This window comes from Pteropus alecto, unplaced genomic scaffold, assembly GCF_000325575.1.
Source record: "Pteropus alecto unplaced genomic scaffold, ASM32557v1 scaffold269, whole genome shotgun sequence".
Taxonomy (NCBI): domain Eukaryota; kingdom Metazoa; phylum Chordata; class Mammalia; order Chiroptera; family Pteropodidae; genus Pteropus; species Pteropus alecto.
The window spans coordinates 271,028-295,074 of record NW_006443566.1 but is presented as its reverse complement, the minus strand read 5'-3'; the positions used below and the strand labels follow the sequence as shown (position 1 = coordinate 295,074).

At 37.8% G+C, this 24,047-nt stretch overlaps 1 protein-coding gene across 14 annotated transcripts in view; it reads left to right on the top strand.

The window, feature by feature from the left end:
* MKX (mohawk homeobox) overlaps positions 1-24,047 on the top strand; it is a 58,196-nt gene that overhangs the window by 21,355 nt on the left and 12,794 nt on the right. For 5 of the 14 annotated variants that reach the window (XM_025041245.1, XM_025041249.1, XM_025041248.1 and 2 more), the window contains exon 6: positions 18,970-19,250. The exons of 7 other annotated variants lie outside the window; for them this stretch is intronic. In XM_025041245.1, the coding sequence (XP_024897013.1) occupies positions 18,970-19,235 (266 nt within the window). In that variant the 3' untranslated portion in view covers positions 19,236-19,250. Of the gene's footprint in view, positions 1-10,646; positions 10,800-17,107; positions 17,176-18,969; positions 19,251-24,047 lie in introns of those variants that run through there. 2 more of the 14 variants (XM_025041244.1, XM_025041253.1) reach the window with 2 other exon arrangements.

Below are 24,047 nucleotides of genomic sequence, written 5' to 3'. Positions count from 1 at the left end.
GAAAGAGTCAAAGATTTTATAAATCCAGCAGAGAATTTTTAAAGAGTCCTCTACTTCAGTCCCTCAATTTGTAGATTAGGAAATCATTTTAGGCTTCTCCTTAGGCATCAAAATTGTTGGTTTTATGGGGATCAGTTGCTTGATTTGCTTGGAGACGTGACCCTGGTCCCCAGTACAGTAAGTATAATTGCTTTTGAGAATTTCAGGTACTTAACTGACTTTTACTGAAAAAATATTTAAATCGTTAGTGTCGAACTTTTGAGAATTGAGGCTAAGCATGTGTACATTTTTTTAAATGTCTCTTTGAACGCCTGCAGTGTAAAGGTCTTCACATATGTTGATAGATTGCAGGTTACAGTCATCATACAGTAGCTAGGTGTCATCCTTGGTTACTAAGGGAAATAGGAATGGTTTGCAGAAGATCTCAAACAGTTGATACTCCTGGGGTGTGTGCGTGTGCATGTGCATGTGCGTGTGCGTGTGTGTGTGTGTGTTTGCGTGTGCACACATGCGCATGCATGTGTGTCGAGTTGCGTAGTAGTCGTAAGTAATAGAAACTGAACATAGTCGGGTAAACGAAGTAGCTTTGAAAATGACCAGTGATACCTTCCCTCTTTGTGCACACATCGAAGACACTGAGCCATTACCTGAAAGTGCTCAGAAAAAATGTGACTGATGATAACAACCCACCTGGAAGGTGGTGCTGAGAAGATTGCTCTCGGCTTTAAGCAATAGCATCGCTCATCGCTTCTAACGATTTTGAGTCTTCTCAGTCAGAAAAGCCAGTCATGAACCATTTTTCATGCCCAGTAGGACATGACGGTGCAAGATGCAATGGTGTATTTCGGTGTCAAATTCACATTCAGCGTTTCCTTGGGGGAGGCACTTCACTAAATGTACCAAGAACAAACTAAATTGAAGTTTAGACTTCACTATCTCACAGGTTCGGGTAGCACCTTAGTGATGGATGACACTGTGGTTAAGGTTAGGATGCTCTCAAGTGCATGTTGCATCTTCTACAATCACTGGGCTGCAGATTGAGTTAAAAACAGCCTCTCGCCAACTGACTTCAGTGCTTGGAGCTTCTTTGATACAGTGACCGGGATGGATATCTTTGACAGAAAGAATGTGTTTCCTTTATACGTATATTTATATGTAATACATATTACACAGAGAATATATATATAATACACAAAGGCAATTTTGCCTTTGATCAGGCTTTATTTAAATAAAGAAAATAAGTTTTTTAAAATAGTAATTTAGAGAGGAATATTTTGTTAATATAAAATTAAAATTAAAAAAAAATGCAAATGCAAATGAAAGCTTTTAAAGCGCTGAAAGCGTGATTTCCAAGAAACAGTTTGCTCTTTAAGTTTTCACATCGTTGCCCGTATATTTAAAATTTAGAACTGATAGTCCCTTCGTTGGAGCCAGACTCGGGTTACGGCGGACAAAGCCCTCAGTATGGCAGAGACATTTCAAGTAAGAATGCCCTGTTCTGCCAAGATTGTCATTATGACACTAAAACGTACCCTTTTGCTAAGGGCCAAAATTCAGAGTCTCTCCTTCCAGTTTCTACACTGATTTAGACAACAGATGCAGAAAAGGCAAAGTGGTATTCAGGATCGTTTGTCACATGGCTTCAGGGCAAGAGGATGGCCATCTGGCAAGAGCGAGAATTCCTTAAATGTTACTGGGTCTTACATTTCTAAACGTAAAATCCCTGGCCAGAAGTCACTGGGTGCCAAGTGCCTTTGCTGTGATGTCTTTGCCCTGCGCAAAGCTAGAGGGTTGCTATCTTGTGGCTGCCTGAGGAGCCACAGAGCCTTCACTTGTTTGCAACTCAGGTTGAATGCTATTGTTGTTTTGCATTTTCTTTTATTGTTGTCTTGGTTGCATTTATTTCTGCTGGGTTTTTTTTTTTTTTCTCCTTTGATTCTCTTCGGAGCTGCTAAACCTTTCCAGCTGGATCAAGGAGTTTTTTCACAACCTGTCAGTAGTGCAATTGGTCTTGTTTTAGCTTTTATTGTGTCTCCTGGGTTCCTTTACTTTAGACCTTTTCAGAAACATGGCACCACTTCAGATTTACTCATAACCCATGGGGCCTCCAGTTTATCTAACCTGTGTACTTTTTCTTTCAGAAGATTTAAAAAATTTTTTTCTTAAAGTATACTTTAAAAAGGATAAACATAAATCATCTGGAATAGTAATTCTCAACTATCTTGAAAGGTGTTTGAGGACTATTTCATGGTTACTATGATTGAAGCAGTAAAATTTAGTTTATAGTTACAATAACTTTCCTTTCATTTGGAAAATATAAAAAAGCTCAACTTTATGATTTCATGACATATTACCAACCCCAAATACCGTTCCTAATCCCCACCCCCTCACACACACACTCAGTGAAGTGCTAATAGGAAGCTCAGAGAAGAAGCATAAAGGCAAATGATCTATGTTCTGTTTGACCTCAGCCTGTCTGAAAGGTACTCTAACTAAATGAGAGCATAAAGGTCTGGGTAGCGGCTTGGTTGAAGCAATATGAATTTAATCTACATTTGACTATAATTTAATTACCTTTATTTTAAATTTCTGCTGCTTCATCTGTGGTTTGGAAAATGACTTTGCTGGCCCCTCATTTTCTCTCCATTCAGCCTCCTTGTCTGACCTGAAATGATCCATTTTCAGATTAGGCCATAGGAGGTTATAGTGTGGAAAGAGCAGAGAGCATTGCCTAGAAATCAAGAGCTCTGGATTCAGCCAGAACTGCTAGCCGTTGGGTATGTAGCCAGGGCCTTGGTCCCTTTAGCTGTAAAATGAGGGCTTATGACAAGATAATCTATAAAGACCTTCTTACCTCTGATCATCTGAAATTCTGTGAAATGCATAGAGATGGAAGGAAGCCCACAGTTTACAGAAAGTCATAGTTAAATGCATACTGTATTACCTCTATTAGAAACAGAGCTTGGGCTCTGAGTAATAGGACAGGACTGGTAAAGGACCATTGGGGAGATGGCAACAGTAAGCCCCCCTGGTGGCAGACAAAGGATCCTGGTTTAGGAAGCCAAGAAGGGGGAAGACACATGGTTAAATCTGTCTATGTATTCTTTATGTCTTGTGTCATTTTTAGGAAGACCTATCTCAAGATTATAAAAGTTTGCTTTTACATTTTCTTCTAGTACTTTTATTATTTCAATTGAACATATGTATACACAGAATCTACCTAAAATTTTTTTTGTAAATTGTAGAGGTAATGATTTGATTTCTATTTTTTCCCCAAAATTGATAGCCAGTGGTCCCAACACAATTTACTGAGTACTTCCACCTTTCCTTACTAATACGAAATGCTACCTTTATTACATATTAATTTCCTTTATATGTGTGTCTACTTCTAGACTAATGTATTCCATCAGAATATTTATATTCCTATATCAATAGCACACTGTTTTCATGTCTGTAGCTTTACTGTGCATTTTGACACATGGCAGAGTATGTCTACTTTCACTTTTTTGAAAATATTCTCATCAAGGCTCTTGAATTTTCCAGTTGAACTTTGGAGTAAGTTTGACAAGTTCTATTTTAAAAATTCTGTTGGAAATTAATTTGTGATTGCATTGAATGTATATATTAATTTGGTGAATATTTTTATTCTTATTTTATCAAGACTTCCCACTTTGGAACATGGTATAGTTCTCCATTTATCCTGATCATCTTTCATGACATAATAAATTTTTATAGTTTTCTTTACATAGGGTTTACATATTTCTCATTGAGTTAATTACTAGATATTTTATTTTGTTAACTTATTGTTTCTGTTGTGGATGACTTCTTATCTGTTACATTTTCTAATAGTTATCACTGATATGTAGGAAATCTGTTGGGTTTTGTTTATTTTTATTATATCCAGTTGGATTGTCAAAGTACACACAAGCCTATAACCTACAAATAATAACGACTTTATGTATTGATTTCTATTTTTCCCCCAAAATTGATAGCCAGTTGTCCCAATTTCTATTTTTTTCCCAAATTGATAGCCAGTTTATCCTTCTTCCCCCACCTTCACTTCTTCTTTCCCTCTATTTATTATGCTACATTGACCAGGTTTTCCAAAACAGTAATGAGTAATAGAAGTGATGGCAGACATTAAAAGGAATTTTTCTTATGTTTTACCTTTAAGTATACTATTTGCTGAAGGTCTCAGGTATAATCGCTTTATTAAGTTAAGAGATTCTCCTTCCATTCCTAGGTTATTTAGTAAGAGATTCTCCCTACCCCCAAACACACAGATAACTAAATAGGCTGCTGCCTTTATCACATGCTTTTTCCACAATTTTTAAGACCATCATCTAGTTGTCCTCTTTTAATCTATTTATACAGAGTGGATTTACTAGTCTTAAAGTGTCCTTGAATTTTTTGGGAAAAATCCTATTCCATCATATTATTTTTTTAATGTTTCTGTATTGAATTTATTAATATTTTACTTTAGTAATTTTATATCAGAATTCTCAAGTGGGACTTATCTATATATTTTTTCAAATGTTCTCCTTGCACAATTTTTATATTAGAGTTATGCTAGTCTTGTGGAATTACCTGGAAACTATTCATCTTTTTCTACTGGACAAGTTTAAATAAAGTACAGATTAGCCCTTCCTGGTATCATGAGGATTTGAAAGAATTCCCCTGTGAAATGATCTTGGCCTGAGGTTTCTTGGTTTCTACTGTTTCTCTCACATTTTCTATTTTTTCCCTCTATGTTATGAACACCTTCTTTAATTTTGTCTTTCCAGATTACTAATTTAGTCTTCAACTTTTCCCTTTCCATTTTAGTTTTATCTTCTTTTTATTTTCTCTGAGCATCTTTTTTTTCTTATTGCTCCTTTTTTCATAGCATCCATGACCCCTAAGTTCCGACTCTGCACCTGTTAGTGGCCACACTGCCTTTACTAGGAGCCCTCTGTAGACAAGTGACCTAACCTGTTTAAAGAACATTTGTAGCTGCTGTGTCTTGGAGTCAGATGACCTATAGGTGATCTATAAACTCAGGAGGAAAGACATGACCTAGCCTTTCTAATGTCCCTTAACTGTAACCTTTATGAGTCTCTTCATGGCCCACTTATTGTCTATGAACTGCTGACTTGGAATATTTTCTATGCCCTGTTGGAAGAAGCAGCTCACACTCTTCCTGTTCTGAGTTGTGGTTCTGTTTGGATTTCTCCACCAACTTGATGCCATATGCATTTCATCTTTTATGAATTTCTCAACTTTTCTGATTTGGCCATGGTACCCTTTAATGTTTTTGGGTATTGCTAGGCATTGACTTGCTTTTAAATTTTTTATTCTGTAATTTTAATGGATTTTGAGAGAAGTAAATAAAGCGTATTCAGTGCACCATCCTAAAGAGAAGTCTGTAACACAGACTTTTAGTAAATGATTTTATCATAAAAGATGTTTCCTTTGTTTTGGATAGTTTTTCATGGGAATTTGCACACATTCAGAACTATGCACAGATTCTGAATATCAGAATAATAAATATAGAGTAATTATATACAGAATGGAATGTGGGAGCTCCTGGAAAATTCCTGATAGGTTTCATGTGCATAAACATGATGGCACGTTATGATGGGTAAGATTTTCTAAACAACAGTGCTTGAGAGAAAAAGCTGAATATAATTACAATTTTTAAATGCCTGTAATTATAATAATATAATATAGTGGCATTTGGTAGTCACATACCTAATAAATACTATATTTTTGAAGTGTGATTAGAATCCAAATGAATACTGTTTTACTGTGTAGTTAAGCATGTGGCAGGGCATGCTAGAATTCACATTTCTTTTCTTCCTTCCAATGGAAAACTTAAATTCTTAGTTTGAGTGAGTAGTATTGGGAGTTTTTAAGTTAAACAAGGAGCTAAGAATTCCATTTCTTTTTGCCAGCATTTCCTTCAAGCAAAATGATCAATTAATGGAGTATTAAATAATCATATGCTTCATTTTTTTTTACCCTTTCTGACTTGGATTACTTTAATAATTTTAGCTAGTGTTACAGATGTACTTAATTGAAGTTATACATCAAAATAAAATGATACCATGAGAAGGAAAGAGCTATCTTGTTTCAAAACATCATATTAATAAAGTACATATGAAAATTTGCATATTAAACTTATTTCAAAAATGTCAAGATGTCTTGGCTTTCTTCTAACCAAACTTCCTTCCTTCCTTCCTTCCTTCCTTCCTTCCTTCCTTCCTTCCTTCCTTCCTTCCTTCCTTCCTTCCTTCCTCCTTTCTTCCCTCCCTCCTTCTCTCCCTCTCTCTCTCTCTTTTTTAAACAATGAAGTGTGTTGTCTTTGTTCAGAACTCCGCTGTCCAGATTCTTCCTTGTAGCTGAGCTGACTGAATATTTTGCTGTATTTCTGTGTCTCTGGAAGTGGTGGGCTGACCACAAAAATACTTTTCTATGAGTTTTCTTTCTTCCCGCAGGAATATGCTTGATTGTCCAGCTGTCGACATGTGGAGACTGTGCTGTTTATACAGTAATGAATTAAAATGGGCCTCTGTTCCCAATATTTTCCTAGAGTAGCACCCTCTTTTATTGGAGCATCTAATATTTCCACAGCCCTTTGCTAACAGTGACTTTATTGTCATTGTATTAGACAGTACCTGTTATACTGTGTGGGTCTTTCCCTGGATTAGGGAGCTGATGCTTTGGTACGCCTTTTGAATCACTAGGATCATTCTCACAAGGTCAAGAGCTTTTCATATTATCACAAGTTGTTCTTGCCATTGGACAGACAGGTAAGTAGCAGATATCCAGACCTAATTCTTAGCCAGTGATTGCTGCATACACCGCTGAGGACTGTGGTTATAAATCAAAAAACAGTTTTCCTGCCTGTGTATCGGTTTTCTATTGGTGCATAACAAATGACCACAAACTTAGCAACTTAAAACAATGGCATTTATTATCTCAGGTCAGAAGGCTGGCATGGCATGACTGAATTCTCTGCTCAGTGTCTCACTAGGCTGACATCAAGGTGCCGGTCACACTGTGCTCTTACCCAGAAAAGAACCCATTCACAAGCTTATTTAGGCTTTGGCATAATTCATTTCCTTGTGCTTGTAGACTGAGGTCCCTATTTCCTTGCCTCTCAGCTTTTGGAGGCTGCTCTTTCTCGCTGGTCCCCTGCATTTTCAAGCCAGCAACATCACATGGAGTCTTTCTCACACTTGAGTCTCTCTGTGTTCCCCCTGGTACCACCAGCCAAGAGAAAGGTTTGCATTTAAGAGTTCATATAATTACATTGAGCCCATCCAGATAATCTCGAATAATCTTCCTATTTTAAGGTCAACTGGAAATCCTGATTACATCTGCAAGTCACTTTTAGCATGCAGCATAACATATTCGCAGATGTGGCACTAGGAAGAGAAGTCTTTGGGGCATAATTGATTTTTAGATAAGGTTTTGCCTGTTCAACCTCAAATATTTAGACGATAAACATCATCATTAGTGCAATCTTTTAGTTATAAAGTGTAAAAAACAATACTGTTTTAAAGGCTTTTGGTATGGATAATCTATAAAGTGAGTAATCAAAACTTATCTAAATATGTTTGTTGAAATTTATGTAATTATTTACATAGGAACCCAAAAAACCCATATGCATATGTATTCTCTTTATACATCTGGGTTAGCTTGCTTTCCTTAAGGATACATATATTTTATCTCATAATATAAGGCAGGCATCTTAACGTGTAGGCCAGCATCAGACGGTGTATTTCTAAGGAATGTCTAGAAGGGTCCCAGTGACATGAGGGATGTTAACTACAGGTAGTAACGACAGCTGCCATTTACTGAGCACTTACTATGTGCCTGGCATTGTGCTTTACCTACCTGTGTTATTTCATTTAATTCACGACAACTCTATGGTGCATGTACTACTATCCTTATTTTAAGGATGAGAGAGCAGACTTCAATAGTAGAATTTGCCCACATAATCTGTGATGTTGCAGAGCCAGGATTCGAACTTAGATCTGTTTGACTCTAAAACCTTGCTCTTGACCCCTATCTTTTACTATTTCTCAAACCTGGGAGTTACAAAGTTGGTAGTTTACCTTTGAGAGATGCTTCCATCTCCTTTTCTCAGTCTTCTTCTACATGCTGGTTCCTTTTCAACTACCTTCCAAGGTGCTTATGTACTTCAACTATGCTCAGTCCCAGCCCATCCTAGTACATACTCTATCTCCCCCTTCAATGCTCCAAAGTTAAGGTTATCAATGTCTCAATCAAAAGCTGCAGGCCTTTGTCTCAGGACAGCTGATACCTGTGAGGCTGTAAAAACAGCATGGGCAAAACACTTAATACGGGATGTAATAACGACAATAATAACAGCTGGTAGTCACCGAGCACTTATCAAGTGCCAGGTACTCTGCTAAGCACTCGTCTTGCATTTTCTTACTCCTCATAACAACCCCATAAAGTCAGTACCATTATTATCCCCATTTCCCACAGGGTATTTTGAAAGCAGAACTGATAAATCTCTAAGTGATAGAATGTGCGTGAGAGTTTGAAAAGCGCCTTCTGGGCTCCTCCGGCCATCCTCTTTCCCCGTTCCTGGAGAGTAGGATCCGCCACGTGCCTCCTTTGCCTTTGATGACAGCCTTCAGTCTAGAATTTATTTCCTTGCCTCTTCCGCCGTACTGCAGATCATGTCTTTTGTAGTCCCAGTGTGGGCATTCGAGGCTGGAGATGATGCCATTAGGATGGAGCCTTCTCTGTAGGACAGGCAATGACATTCTGGCCTCAGACTGCCAGGAGGGAGCATGGAGAATATCTGTAGAGAGAAAGGGAATCCGGAGACATAACAATGGCTAGAAGGAGACAAGCATCTGCCTGAAGCAATTCACCCGAGAGCTATAGAGTCCAAAATTATGGTGGCGGTAGATAAAGCAATTGCACAGGACAAGAATGGTGGGGCCCTTCCTCAGGGGGAAGCTGTACTTTTGGAAGGAGCAGCAGACCTGTGGAGAAAGCAAACAGGACTGCAGTCAGATTTCTTCCTGTAGCTTCCTGAGTGGCCCCAGAATGCTGAAGGCAGGAGAGGAGGTGGCATTTGCTTGGAGCCCAGGGCTTCTGCTTTCGCTTGTCCCTGTGGTGCATTTGACGTAAGGCTTCTACTTCAAGTCACTCTTTGTAAATCCACAGAAGATAAAATTGCGCCTTGAATTTCAGAATAGATACATTTGGGAAACTTTAGATTCACATTGAATCATATTTGAAGGACAGTGCAGACACTTGATATTTTTAAATAATCCTTCAGTGAATCCTTTTGTTGTGTGAATACTATAACTCAATTTCTGTGTTTCATAAGTTTAGATTCTAAGATATTGGGTTTTTCTTAAATTTAAAGTTAAACGACAATATCAAGCGCCTTTTTTTTAGGTCTGTCATTGTGTCAACAGTAATGCCTATTAAAATATTGCATCCTGGTCATACAGTGTAACTGAAATCACTGAAAAATATAACAAATGGATGAACTGTGACTATCAAGTTTTAAGATCACAAAAAATGTTGTCTTTATGTGTGAGTATATGCTCTCAGTTTTTGACCTTCCCATGATAATAAAGATTGTTACTTTAGGACAATTAATTTTTTTAAAAAAAAATCACATGCTTTCTCCAAAAGTGAGACTCAATAACATTTCTTTAAAAGAAAAAATGCCTATCACTTTTAATCAATAATTAAAGCCAAAGTTTTCTTTTTAATTTTAAAAGCTTGTCCTTGAACTAAAATAACATGGAACGTTTTAAAACATGGCTCCAAGCTGCTGTAGATACATTTTCTTTAAACCACAGAGACTGCAGTTAGATTTCTCAGTGCCAGACAAACTGCAAATTATAACTGTAGCAGAAGTGACTGAGTTTCTGGATGTTGTAGTACCAGCAAGGCTGGTTGTTTTTTTGGAGCTGTTCCTCCCTTTGGGTTCTGCTCATGAATGACTTAATCCCTGGGCGAGATCAAATGTCATGCCCGTTGCCATGCGTTAAAAAAGCCTCTTCTGCCTTCGCACAAATTTGATGTGCTGGCCTACAGAGGAGCAAGGCAGTAGGCAGGAAGAGACACAGAACAGACATTGTAAAGGGAGACTAGAACACAGTGAAATTCCAAAAACTGGATGGCTGATAAAAATATCCTTTAAAGCAGAATGCCGTTGTTTATTGTGGCAAGGAAGGGGGATAATATCCATGATTGAATTGTAAAAATATTTTTACTAAGGTCATTTTTGTACTTACTATTCTAGTATTAGCTTAGCAAATATCATGCCAGATTAGATCTAATAATATATTGTGTTGCTCTATATACTGTAGAAAGTACATGAACATCTGTTATTTTATTTGGTCCTCATTACAACTCTGTGAGGTAAAAATAAGGATAATTATTCCTACTTTCTTGTGATTGGGAGGGAGTGATCCAGCTCCTTCACGGAAGAGCCAGAAAGAAGTTGAGTCTCTTAGCTCCTCATTTAGTTTCTTTCCACTGGATTTTATTGTGTTTTCCATCTTGGTTGAGTGTACTCTAAATAAAAACTCGTTTATTGAGTAGAAGTCTCCAAAACAGTGACTCCTAACTTATTTAGAGCTGCTCTTCCTTTTGTACAGGGACTGCTTTGAAAAGTGGATGAAAAGCTTTGGATCATTCTCTAGAGAAATGTGCATCCACTCCTCTCAACACCACACTTCTGTGGAACCCATATAACAACAGGAGTATCTCTGATCCTTTAGATTGTCAACAAAAAGTGGCTGCCACCAATCCAATGCTAGCAAGAAGCCCCAATCCAGGTATGGTAAAAGGAGAAACTTTATTCAAGTGAACCAGGGATATGCAGCCTCTGGTAAAAAACGAAAGTACGTTCCATAGAAACAAAAGAGAGGCATGCAAATGTAGAGATAATGCCTGCCCTGGTCCCTAATTGGTCCATTTTTATGCAAATAAAGGATCCGAATTTGCACAGTCTGATTGGTCCAAATAACATTGTTTCGATTGGTCTGAATTGTGGTTCCTGGTAGATTGTCAGGGAGCCACTCTGATTGATCAGTAAAGATGTAAATAAGACTATAGCTGCACGGCTCTTATTGGACGGAACAAGTTTCAGCTCATTGGTCGAAACAGGATTCCAGGAACTCCTTTATAAGGTTCAGCTCAGGTGGCACCTATGCAGTGCAGGAGGCTTGGCAGTTTGGTCTGGCTTTTCCTTGAAATGCAGTGTGTGTGAGGGGCGCCTTGTAAACACCTGCTGCTAGACTCTGGTTATGCATATGGGCCCAGTTGACCACAAGGAGTTCTTTTTGTCAGGTATATTCCTTCTTGAGGTCAACAAGATCTAAATAGGGTTCTCCTGGGCACTTTATTCGTACTGTGGAAGACTGGATCTTTCTGAAGATTTCTGCTGATGCCTGAGGGTTCTGTCTTCAAAGCATACAACACCGTGTACTTTCTTTCCAAAGTGCATTCAGTTCATGGTTCTTTTCATCATCCTACACATGTGGTTCCTGTTCTGCATCGCGTTGATTCAGATATGAATTAGACCCCTTTCCTCAAATGCCAAAAGATCCCCCCATTTTTAGAAAGAATGTTCATGTAGCAGACTGTATGGACAATTTGGAGCAAACGAAAGGAAGGCTAGAATCTCGCAGTTCTTATAACTTCATATGGAATACTGTGTTTCCTTGTTCTTAAGTATCCTATAACTACCACACATGGGACTCTTCCCTGCCTGCTCTGCCTCAGGTGGCTCCCAGCCTCACGACATCTCCCTGGCTCCACACATCTCCCTCCTTCTCTACTCATCCCCTAGCTCCCCCGTTGCCTCAAAATCTCCAAGCTCTTTTCACACAGTATAATGTAGTCCAGATCTCCCCAGATTCAGCTCCCGAACTCTGTCCCAGGCCTACTTTTCATGCTGAAACCCATCCACCCGGATGCTAAGCAAACCAAAGGGGCCTTGTAGTTCTTAACATGCACCTTCCTTATAAGGCATTTGCGATGTTCAATAGCAATTTATTTTCTTCAATCGACCATTTTAGGGGTTTCAAGGAATTCCTAAAACCCAACCATTGTCCTCGCCAGGTTCGGAACCCCATTTGGAGATAGCTTCTGGGGTTTCTGATCCTTAAAGGACTGAGTTTAAAACTTTCTTGGGGTTCTTCTTTGGAGCAGAGTTGGCAATTAGGCACAGAGCACTTGGATGATCACTGCGGGGTCCCATCCAGGTCAGGACAGCTGGCACGGAAGTGATCTCTGGGCTCAGGACCCCATTCCATTCACATAGCAGTCTAGAAACAGAGGGTGATATTGATGGACTGGGGAAAAAAATCAGTTAGTCCAACAAAAACCGCTTTGGTTCATGATTATGTTCTTTATAGAGGAAATGATACATGTATTATTAGGAAAAGTGAAGAGCATGATCGAGGAATAGAAAATGGCACAAAATGGTATTAAAAAAAAGTGAACAGTGATTTTTGGAAAGAGGTCTTTTAGATAATTTCTTCCATTTGATTTAAATTTGAAACTTATGTTGCTTTAAGAGATGCATTATTTTTCCCAGTGATGGAACTTCCCTTCTCGGTGATGGTCTGTGATTTCGAAGCACTGCTGCTTGAGATTTACCTCTGTTTCTAGGGTATTAGAGCATGCATGGTTTTGCTCTTAGTTGTGATGGGCAGTACAAAGAAGATTTTAATCTTACTTGAAAGCGGTGATATGATTGGGACAGAATTTATCACATTTCTGAAGGAAACTCCCTATTCAGCCCTGTAATGTAATTTTAGAGTACCACAGGTAAACACAAATGTTGAGAAACTGGCAGAGGTGTGGCGTTTGGGATAGGCCAGAAATGTCGTTACACCCACTGCAATTATGAAGTTGCGTCGAAGAGGTAGAAATCTTCAAACTGAAAATCAGGCCCTGTCCATGCTTTCCTCCAGCACTGGGTGCCTTCTGTGGTCCTTGACGCCTTAGCTCACTCTGATCAATCGGAGGAAGGCTGGGAGGATGCAGTATCAGAAAGTTGAGTCAATGGAGCAACTTCGGACACATTTTGTGTCTTCTCTAACCAGCTTCTCATGATTAGACCGGTCTCTTTAAGTCCTTTCTGCCTTTGTTAAAAAAAGTCACGCAAGGTAAAAGGCACTCGATTCACCTCTTTATTTTAGCCACTGACCAATTATTGATCAATCGGTATTCCTCCTCTCTCCCTGACTGGAAATACCACATTTTAAATTGAATCTATCTTCTCTTTCTATTCTCCTCTATTTATTTTTCGTTCTCCTCATGTTCTGGTCCCACACTATGTTATTAAGGCTTTAGGATATGTTTAATATCTGGCTGTACTTATTCTTCTTTTTTCATAGTTTTCTAGCTATTATTGCTTGTTTATTTTCCCTTATTAACTTTAAGATCAATTTATCTACTAAAAAAACCTTTTATTATTTTATTGGGATTGTGTTACATCTATGTATGTACATTTATGTATTGGGATTGTTACATTTAGGAATTAGTTATAGAAAATTGATATTTTTTTAAGATGTAGATTCATCTTATTCAAAAACTTGGTATTTCTGTTTGTGTCTCTGTGGCCATTAGTAGTTTTTTAAATGTTTAAAATAGGTCTTCTACATTTTTTGTAAAATTTATGCCCAGGCATTTTATCTTTCTGTTGTTTTGTTATTTTAAGTAGAGTCCTTTCTTCCATCCCATATTTCTAACTGGCTGTTTTTTCTTATATGAGAAAGCCATTAATTTCCATATTAATATTGTACTCTACAACCATAAGTTTGCTGATCATTTTTGTTAGTTTTTCAGTTGACTTTCTTGTGTTTTCTAGTAATACAATTGTATTATTTGCAAATAGCGAAGGTTTTACCACCTTTCTGAAATTTTTGCCATGGTTTTCTTTCTCTAGCTTATTGCATTGAATGATGCCTCCAGTACAGTGTTAAATAATAGCGATGATTGTGTGCATTTTTATTTTGTTTTGGATCTTTGAGGCAATACTGGTATTTTCCCATTACCTATGACAATGGCTTGTGGGTTTCAATCAATGCCTTCAGATTATGGTTTCAGACTTTGAAGATCTGTGTTCAGATTTTTTTCCTCTACCACTGAGAAACGTTAGATAAACCATCTAACTTTCTCGATTTATTTTTGTATCTGTAAAATGAGGGAAAGAAAAATACCTACCTCACAGAGCTGTTGATAATGATTGTGAAAGCATCTGATGAGCTGTGCTATATGAATGTTCTATGTTATTTCTGTTTCTTCTTGTACAAAATGCTTTCCTACAGAACTCTTTCAGGAATTGGAAAATGGATTTCCCTTTGTGGCTCCGAGTTGTTTTGTAATTCCATTCACAATACAGTTTCTACATGTATTCCAAGGTTGGAAAGAAAAAGTGCTTTTTGAACGATGAGCAAATTCCTTTACTGACATTTAACTGAAATGTATTCCAAACCTGCAGCTTTTTGGAATGCTAAGAAAATGTTGGTCACCTTCTTGTAAAAAAAAAAAATGAATCAAAAAATGTTTATAGACCTCGGAACTTCCTGACTGAGCTGGAAGTGAGTGCACTGAGGTGGTGTTATTTTGTGGTGTTTTGGTTCTGGGAAAAAACGAAACCAGAAAATATAGGAAAAATTTCAAGATTTTTGGTTTTGAAACTTTTTCATTCTTTCTTTTTTTTTTCCCCCTACTTTGGTTAACATTTGAGAGGGCCACGTAAGTTTGATCCAACTGGGGCTCTTCTGTAAACAAATTCTGGTCAGTGATCCTTAACTAACATTTTCTTTTGTGTTAAATTCTGTGTGTTAGAGAATGAACTGCATGTCTAGAGAAACTGATGGCTGGTCTCACTTTTTTAGACGCTGCCTAATAGCCTTGACTGAATGTAATGACATTTGCGCATGTAGGATTTTTGTATTCCTTTTTAAAACTGAGCTTCCGTACTAGTTTCCATGCAGAGTTATGTCTTGGTCCAATCTGATACAATTTACAAATTGACTTTTCCTTTGTCAAGTGGCTCCGCTTCTTAAAGGATTTTCATTACTTGAAATTTGATCTATCAGCTGCTCCTTCCCTCCATGCTTGAAAAGTAAAATGTGTGGTCATTTGTATGTTCCCTCTGTTTACTAACACCGCTTACCTTCCTCTTGTACACAGTTGTCATAGGACCTCAGTATTAAGCTGTGAAAGTTATTTTTGAGCAGCAGCAGCCTTCTTCGCCTGGGCTGCTCTTACGTCAGTGGCCCTGGAGATGCCGCTAGCTTTGTCATGTGGCTGGGCTTCAGGAGAAATGGTTGAAACTCATTTTCCTGGATTCAGTTCTCTCATTACACATCGAATCTGAGGAATCTGCCCTTTCTAGAGTGTGGATGCAGTTTTGCATTAAAAGCTAATGCCTTCTCTCGAGGAGACGGGTGTGAGGAGGCCATTCTAGTCTCCAGCAGATGTTATGGATTTGTTTGCTAACCTTAAAGGCATGCATACTGGAAAACATATTCCTTCTTTATATATATAATGTGTGTGTGCATGTATATATATAATTATATATATAATTATCTTTTGTGAATCTCAAAGTAAAAGCATAATGAGAAAAAACAGTGGAAAGAATGGGCCATAACGTACACCGATAGATTAAAATTTCTTTCGAGGGAAAGGCTTTTGGAAGCACTTGCTTAATAAACGTAAGTACCAGTAGCAGTACAATTGTTTACATTAGTTCACTTTGCAGAGCTCTTATCAAAGCAAATTTAGCAGATTAGAATAAAAGTCAGAATAGAAGGCATTAAATGAATCGGTCAAAAACGAGCCCCTTTACAGGCATAGCCCGAACTGCTAGAGGGAGCTGGCCCAGCAAGACAGTCACAGCTGTCTTAACACACCAGCATTCCAAACAAAGGGCTGCATCCCTAAGTTAATTCAATAATAAGACAGGAATCAGGGAGGGAAATATGTTACTTTCAATGAGGGAAAACTCTTCATAATTGTATAAATTAAAATGAGCAAAAGAAATTGAGAGCATGTGTTCAGTTTATCATTATTCTCAGAGATAAACTCCAGAGGACAGAGACCATGTTCCTCTTGTTTACTACTGTTTTACCAGCTGTTAGCAAAGTGAGGTAAAGACCTGTTGATTGATTGGTTATTGATTGATTGCTGAGGAATATAAGTACTTACACTTCTGAAACGATCTTAGTTCGGAGAGGAAAGTATGTGTAGCTTTTGTTATGTAAATATAACAGCAAGAAAGTAAATATGATGGACCAGAATCAGTTCTTGGGTAATCAGGAACAGACTCTGTGCCATGGAAATGGTTTACATTACTCCAAAAGCCAAATTCTGCTTTTAGTGTAAGATATAGTGGTAAAACATTGAGCTTTTGCTTTCTACCGATAGTGTAAACATTACTCCAAGATGTAGTCTCTGGAAATAATTTAGCAAACTCTTATTTTTATAATGCATGTTCTGTTTTGGAGACTTGTTGCAAAAATTGATGGAAAGTTATTTTCTTTAAGTGACAGTTTGTTTACAGAAATTCCTTGAAATCTTGATGGTTATTGAAAAGACTGAAATAAATGTTGCCTGAAACTGCCTGTTGCTGAGCTACTCCACACCTTCCAGAGTACTATCGTACTTTGTTAGTAAATCACCTAAAATCCATAAAGGTCATGGAAGCTGCTCCCTTTGTTAAATGAAATATTTATGTTTCAATCCCCAAAACATATTGTGGATCATTTTGGTGTTTTAAGTTGGGGGTACAGAGTAAATTATTCCAAAATTATGGAGGCCGAATGTCATTTTCTCCAAAAGTTTGTGTAATATCTATTTATCTGTGGGCAGATGACTGCTCAGTATAATCAGAGGCAGACTTCGTCAAGTTAAGTCTAAGTAAACACAACTGAACATAAGCAATTTGGACTACAAGGTTTTTTTGAGCTTTGCCAACAGCATATGACCTTGGAGAATGCCGCTTTTTCACTACAATCTGCTTTCAATGGAAAAAAGAATTCTTTTTGTTTCACATTAACAAGTGATGATTAGAAGCCTGTTATGTTCTAATTTTTAGATACAAGGCAAATGAACATCATGCACGCACCCAGCGAAAAGCCACCTTCCTGAGGGAGTTATTCCCCCGTCAGGGAGCCGACTGTAAACTTCGAGGGTGGAAGCCAATTAGATGGAGCTTCTTTCTAAAAGAAAACCTTTTTTGTTTATTTGTATTTTGTTTTTTGTCTTCATGCCATTTCAACAGATTAAAATTGTGGTCCCAAATGCCAGTAGAAAACGAACTTTATTGATTTATCCGTTCTTTAAGAAGCATCTGTTCTCAATCGGAAAGAAACTGTGTTGTCGTTAACTTTCGGTTTTCAATAGAAATTCTCATTAACTGCTTTATGCTTTCCACAAGTCCTTTTCCTCTTGTTTTTTTTTTTTTTTTTAAATATATGAACAATACTAGCAGTTTCCTAAAAAAGTAAATATACTCTTAACACATGACCCAGCAATTATACTATGTGATATTTACTCAAATAAATGTTTTTTTTTTTTTTTTTTTAAATAGATGTTTCTTTGCAATCACCTAAAACCACCTTTTTTTAGCCTTGTATGGAATCCAATATTAAAATTTTTAAGGGTAGTTCGTGGTTCAAATAAAGTCCCCATTAAATATTTCATGTCAAAAGGTGGACTTTACGTGAGAACTTTGGTAAAAGATGGATTTGTAGAGATTTGCCTTGAAACTGCTCGCTTTCCAGTCCTCTCTGACTGGCTAGCAGCCAGGTAGGTCCTCCGTTCTTTCCGTTCCTTCACTTAAGGAAACTGTTTCTTTCCCCTTCACCCTTCGGTTATGCATTTCCTTCTGAGGGTGTGTATGAAGGCTATGTGACTAATAAAGATTTTTAAGTAATTCATTTTTCAAGACTTTGGTATTTTACACATTTTTTTTTTAATCATTTGTTGAATAATATTAGCTGAGCATATGGAAAAATATTTAGATCTCTGTGCTAAAATATGATTCTGTAGTTAGGTTTGTTTAAGACCCTTTCTTATTTATGTACTTATATGTATACCTCTTTTTCCTGTATGCTGATGACTTTCCACATTAAAGTGAATGCTTCGAGGAGAAAATATCAAAATATTTCTGAATATGTTACTAAGTAATTGGCAACACACGTTTTCTTTTCTGTTGAGGACAGCATCGTACATCTCTAACTGTACATCTCTAAATGTACGTCAGTATCCACACTTGAAGGTCCTCCAAGCCCTCCTACTCTCCACATGTCACACTTGAACTCTTCGTGGGCTGCCTTCTCCAAAGTGAAACTCACTCTTCCTTTCTTCCCTAACTCAAGAGAACGCCATTGCCATCCACCCAGTCATCCAAGGCAGAAATCTGAGAGACGTTACGGACCCTGCCTCCTGCTCCCAACCCCCACCTCGTCATTCAATAAGTCTTCCCTCGTAATACTGCTCAAAGCTTGTCTTCCCTGCTACTTCCTTAATCTCAGAGCTCTTCACTTCTCTCTTAGGTTTCTGCCACGATCCTCCTGCCTGGTTCCTTCAATCTCTTCTCCCACGAAGGCAAGAGACATCTTTCTGAAATCCAAACCTTATCAAATCACTGTTAAGTATCATTTAGGAATTCCCCGTATATTTCTGGATAGAGTTCACATTTTTCCTCTTGGCACCCCAAACCAAAATCCCCTCAATTCCTAGTCTCTGCTGATCTCTCTTGTTTATTTCCCAATTGCCCCTTCACACATCTCATTCATTTCAGCCTCGCCAGAAAGAGTTTCCCAGAGGAGTCGTGTAATGGATGACATTGGCTTTCATATGGCTGTTCCTTCTCCTTGGAATGCTTTTCCCCATCTTCACCCTGTAACTCCTGCTCATCTTCACCTCAGGCCTGTGCTTTCCCATCTTTTCCAGGTCTTGGCATTCAGATAATGGTACCATTGTTTGGGCATGCTGGAATGAATGCAGGAGGCTGCTTGCCACTGGAAGCAATTGCCCAAGGCCTCTTCTCCACTGCCCCAAAGGTATCATCTCCTCATTTCCTTTGGAGCTCCTTTCTGGACCACAACCCCCCTGCGCCTGCCATTGCTCCCTCCCCTCGACGCTCCCACACACTTACCATGCTGAGCCGTTATCATTTACCAAACTGCGAGTGGCTTGGTGATGAAGTCCAGTTGTAATTTGTATTTCTAGCATCTATCACAGTGCTTGCCATATAGGATGCATTCAATAAATGTTTGCTGAATGAACCATGAACTTGTGAATAAGTCGACGAAGACAGCATAGAGAGAACAAATTTTGTTGCACTTAAAATTAGGAGATCTGGCTTCTAGTACTAGCCCTGTTATTTACTAATAATTTGGCCTTGGACCTGTCAATCAGCTTTTCTGAATCTCGATTTCTACATTGTAAAATGGAGAAATGATATAAGTGTGCACAAAAAGGAAATGAGATTAATTGCACATTTATGACTTGCAAAATGTTCAATAAATGTAATCATCACCATGAATTGTGTTATGTTAGCCTGGCCCTTAATTATGCCCAAAAAATCGGGGGTGGGGCAGATAAAATGCTGTGTACAAAGTTTAATTTTGCATTTGACATTCAACAAAAAGATGATTTGCTTTTCACTTGGAGAAGTTCAGATTCACTGTGGGTGCTCATTATCAAAACGCCAGGCATCCAAACATGGCAAAAAATATTCCAAGGGAAATTGAGTTTTCCTCTCATTCTGCTATGCAGTGGGAAAAACTTTTTAATAATTGTCTCTTTTCAAGAGTATCTGAAATAATCTATATATTCTTGCTTCAGTCAATCTAAGAATTTAAAGATACCAAGTACAGTTATTTATGTTAAAGCAGTGATACATATATGGGTATACGAGAGATACACACGTGAGTAACGTGTAAGTTGCTCGTCCGATTGTGGTTACATGTGCCAACCCCAAAAATGAACAGCAAAAAGACTCATTGCTGACATAATCCTGGAATTTGCCTTGGTACACTCATTCTCACTGTCATTGAAGATTCCATTCTAATGTTTTGCATGTTATGGCTACTAAGCAATTTAAGTGACCTTCTCCAAGCCCTTGCAAAACCGAAGCCTCTATAATAAGCTGTCTCGCTCTTTTGAGAATTTTCCATACCAGGGCATCACAGACATAACATGGCCGCCCTTGACCTAGCTTAGACAGTTCAAATACAAAAACTATTTTGAATTGTTATGTTACTTGTTATCTGTTCCATTCGAAGGTCAAGCTTTGACCTTCATCAATGTTTGCTGGCTATTGTGGAATGATTGTAGCTGCTATTTGTTGAGTATGACTGGGTGTGTGGTGTTTCATGGCAATTATTACTAATTTCCACAACAGTCCTTATTGTGCAGTATTTTCGATCTATTTTACAGATGAGAAAATAGGAATGAGACCCAGAGAGATTAAGTAACTTGACTCAAACCACACGCTAATAAGTAGCAGAACCGAGATTCAGATCCCAAGCTCTCTGGTTCCAAATTTACTCTTTCCAACATCCCTTAGCGTTGGAGAAACAAACTGTGATTAAGTAAATCCACCTGCAGCTTACCCTGATGATTGGTGAACAGGTGCACTCAATATCTCAATTCAAGAGAAACCAAAAAAAAGGTTTGAATCCCATTAAAAGCAGCTATAGGAATTTTAGTAACGAATTGGTTATTCTCTTTCTCTGTGCCTTAAAGACTATTAAAGTTATTGTGGAATTCCATTTGAATAATTCTTCAATTAATCATACACTCTGACTCTGTTTCTAAAACAACCTTTAGGTAGATGCTCCCAACGCTTCCCCCCATAACTCCCATTACTTCCCCTTTCCTTTAGTACAAAAATAATCATCCTTTTTTTCATTTCTGGATGCACATTTTGCTTTTCCTACTTCTGCCAATTATTTTTATTATAATAATTAGTCATATGAATAGTTAATTAAATGTATTTTCAGCTTAGGCCTGAAAGATCATTACTAATCTTTCATTTCTTCACTCTTCTATGAGCTCCTGTAAGCCAACACAAATACAGATTCTTTGCTCCTTTCACTTTAAAAGTAATCTTTCTGCATCTTCTTGTCCAACTAAGTCTATATATTACGTTGTCTAATAAACTATCTATCTTGTAGGATAATTTTTATAAACCTCTTAAAATAAGCTGAAAACCAGCTGGATAATGTATCCAGCTACTTAGAATTTGGAAAATAAGAGAAATACTTTTTCTAAAAAGCCTTCCTGACCAACTCCACCTTCCCATCTCCACTTCTTGAGCTGTGTAATTCAGTGTTACACCGAAGCCTGAAACAATTGCTCACTTTTTCACGTGTGTTCTGTAATGTCTTATGTTCAGCTCCCATTGCAGGTGGCCTGGGAGGAATGATTTCACCTCCTTATGGTAGGTAGATGCCTTTGGTTCCTTGGCCTTGGACCCATGCACAAACTGTATTCATAACAGAGAGTGATTCACTCGTGCTGGGCATGAACTGAGTGTGAGTCTACCTGGATAGACATCCAAATAATAAAGGATGTCATGAGCAATGGTGCTGTGGCACATTTCTAGGCTCAGGGGCCTTCCCAGCTCTTGGCTTTTTGTGAGAAACTACTCTGCTCATGAATCCACAGCTGGCCTATGCCAACCCCTATGGCTTCCACCTCCTGAATGTGGAAAAGTGACTAGAACTACCACATCCTATTAGGGACAGGGAGAAGGCCGTGTGCCTGCAAGAGCTTGGGAATCTTACAAGGAATGTATGATTTTCCTCGCCATTATTAGTCCGCCCCAAAAGACAACTTTTTGTGCCTCCATGATGAAAGTATGTGGTTTGTTTATTCTTGTCTATGAGAGCCAGGCTCTTTTGTATAACACTTTGATTCAAGGCAATAACTACTATCTTCTCTTTGCTTATTCACCATCTATTTCTGGGCATCTGGAGAGAATTTAGAATTGGAGGATTTGATTCTTAGGTCACTTTCGAGTATGTATAGTATATTCTATCACCAAAACCAAATGTGTCAATAAATGTATCTAGTTTGTTCTAGAAATGCCATTTTTGCTTTTTTCTGTTCTGCACAGTGTTCTCAATCTCTCTCTCTCATTTATTTTTAAAATTGGTTTATATTATTGATTGTTAAAATATTATAGTTCTCTGTAAAGTCAAAAAAAGGTATGAGAAAGGGCACAAAATATAAGAAATAGCAGAGAGTTGTTTTTAGTCCAAAAAAATTATTAGGTTCATTGTCCCTTTCTCTAAATCAGTAATTTTTAATGACTAAAATAAATATATTTTCTCTTATTTTTAAGGTATCTTATTTACTTACAACAGCATATGGCATTTATAAGACAATATGTGTGGCAGCTGCTAGGCATTTAAATATATTTAAATCATGTGAACATGCATTCTTTTGTATTAAAATTTCCATGAAATAGCTTTGCAAGATCTTTTCTATAAATTATACTCATTCTTCTTTCCTGGTAGTCATTGAACCCTAGTATTTTTTAAAATCTAAGGTCATAAGAGTGTTTGCTCTCTTTTATAATTTATTTGATTCATGTGTAAGTACTATGTTTTTAATATCTTGTGGTGCCCACAGAAATACCCCTCCTGAATATTACATTTCTTAAGGCCATAGTTGTGGAGCCTTATTATTTTAGACTTGCTATATCTAACTTGTATGGCCATTGGCAGCAGTGGTCCCAGCACAGGATGACCCCGAGTGCTCTGAGGAATTACCAGCTCAGCTCACCCTCCATCAGACACCCAGCCAAGAGTCATTATCAGTTCTCAGCCTGTCCCTAGATCTTTAGGTGGCTTTGAGACAACTATCATTAGCATTTTGGTTCTCTTCAGCCCTTCGGTCCAAGGTGCTATGATATTTCCCTGTTGTTCAAAAGCAAAGCTATCAGCGGCCTAGAGAGGACGCTCTCAATTCTCCTTTACAACTAGATTCAACATCATGACCAGTGCACTCTGTTTTAGTGATTTTGGTCTTGGCGGTGGCCAGCTTGTTTGCATGGTGGCTCTGTATACTGCTATCCATATTCCTCTTTAGAGACCGTATAGCTCCAGCTACCCTTCAGGGCTGCTATAAAAGCAACAGATTAAAAATAACCAAAAATTGTTTTTAAAACCTTGTCACTGTGTCGATGTGTAATAAAACAATGCTCTGTTCATTCTGAGAATAAATATTTTATCTGAATAAAATATTCTACTAAGGGCAGCAGAAACTAAGTTTACTTTGGTTTATAAAAGCTTATTATGCTACCCAAGAAAGAAAAAAAATTCTATATTAAGTTGAATAATTAGTTTTTGATGACCCCGTGTGGATTAATGTATGTCACCCTATTTTCCCAAAGGAAAGATAAAAAAAAAAAACAAGACTTACAAAAATAAAAGGCCCCAACATCACAGCAATATAGAGCTCGGCCAATGTGTTTATTTTCAAAACAGAAAACCGATCTTATAACAGTATATTATTACCATCGCTGCTCCAATTAGAAGAAGGAGAGTGATTTGATTATTCTGAAATAGTCTGTAATGTATTACAAGGAAAATCTTGGGTTCTTTATTTTCAATTTTGTGTTTGTAATGACTGTCCCTCAATGACATGTCATAGCATAGTAAAAATGCTAACAACTGGGGAAAGTAATGTAAGTGAAGTATCTTATCTCCTCCGCCCCCCGAAAGCATTTTTAGTGGTATTATATTCACGTATAAGAAAAAATAGACAATAAAAAGCATTTCTGAAGCTGGTGTCACCCATTTCTGAAAACTATTTCCCTATAAAAATGTTATATCTGCTACTCATATGAAGGGAGAATCAAGAACTTGGTTAAATACAGCCTAAGACTGTTATCTGATCCTTTTGGAATACTGGGAATCTATAATGATTTTTGAAACATAGCAAGGAAATACTGCCTCGTGTGGCGACCCTCAAGCAGACACCCTGGAATTCCAGAGTTCTGGAACACCTCACCG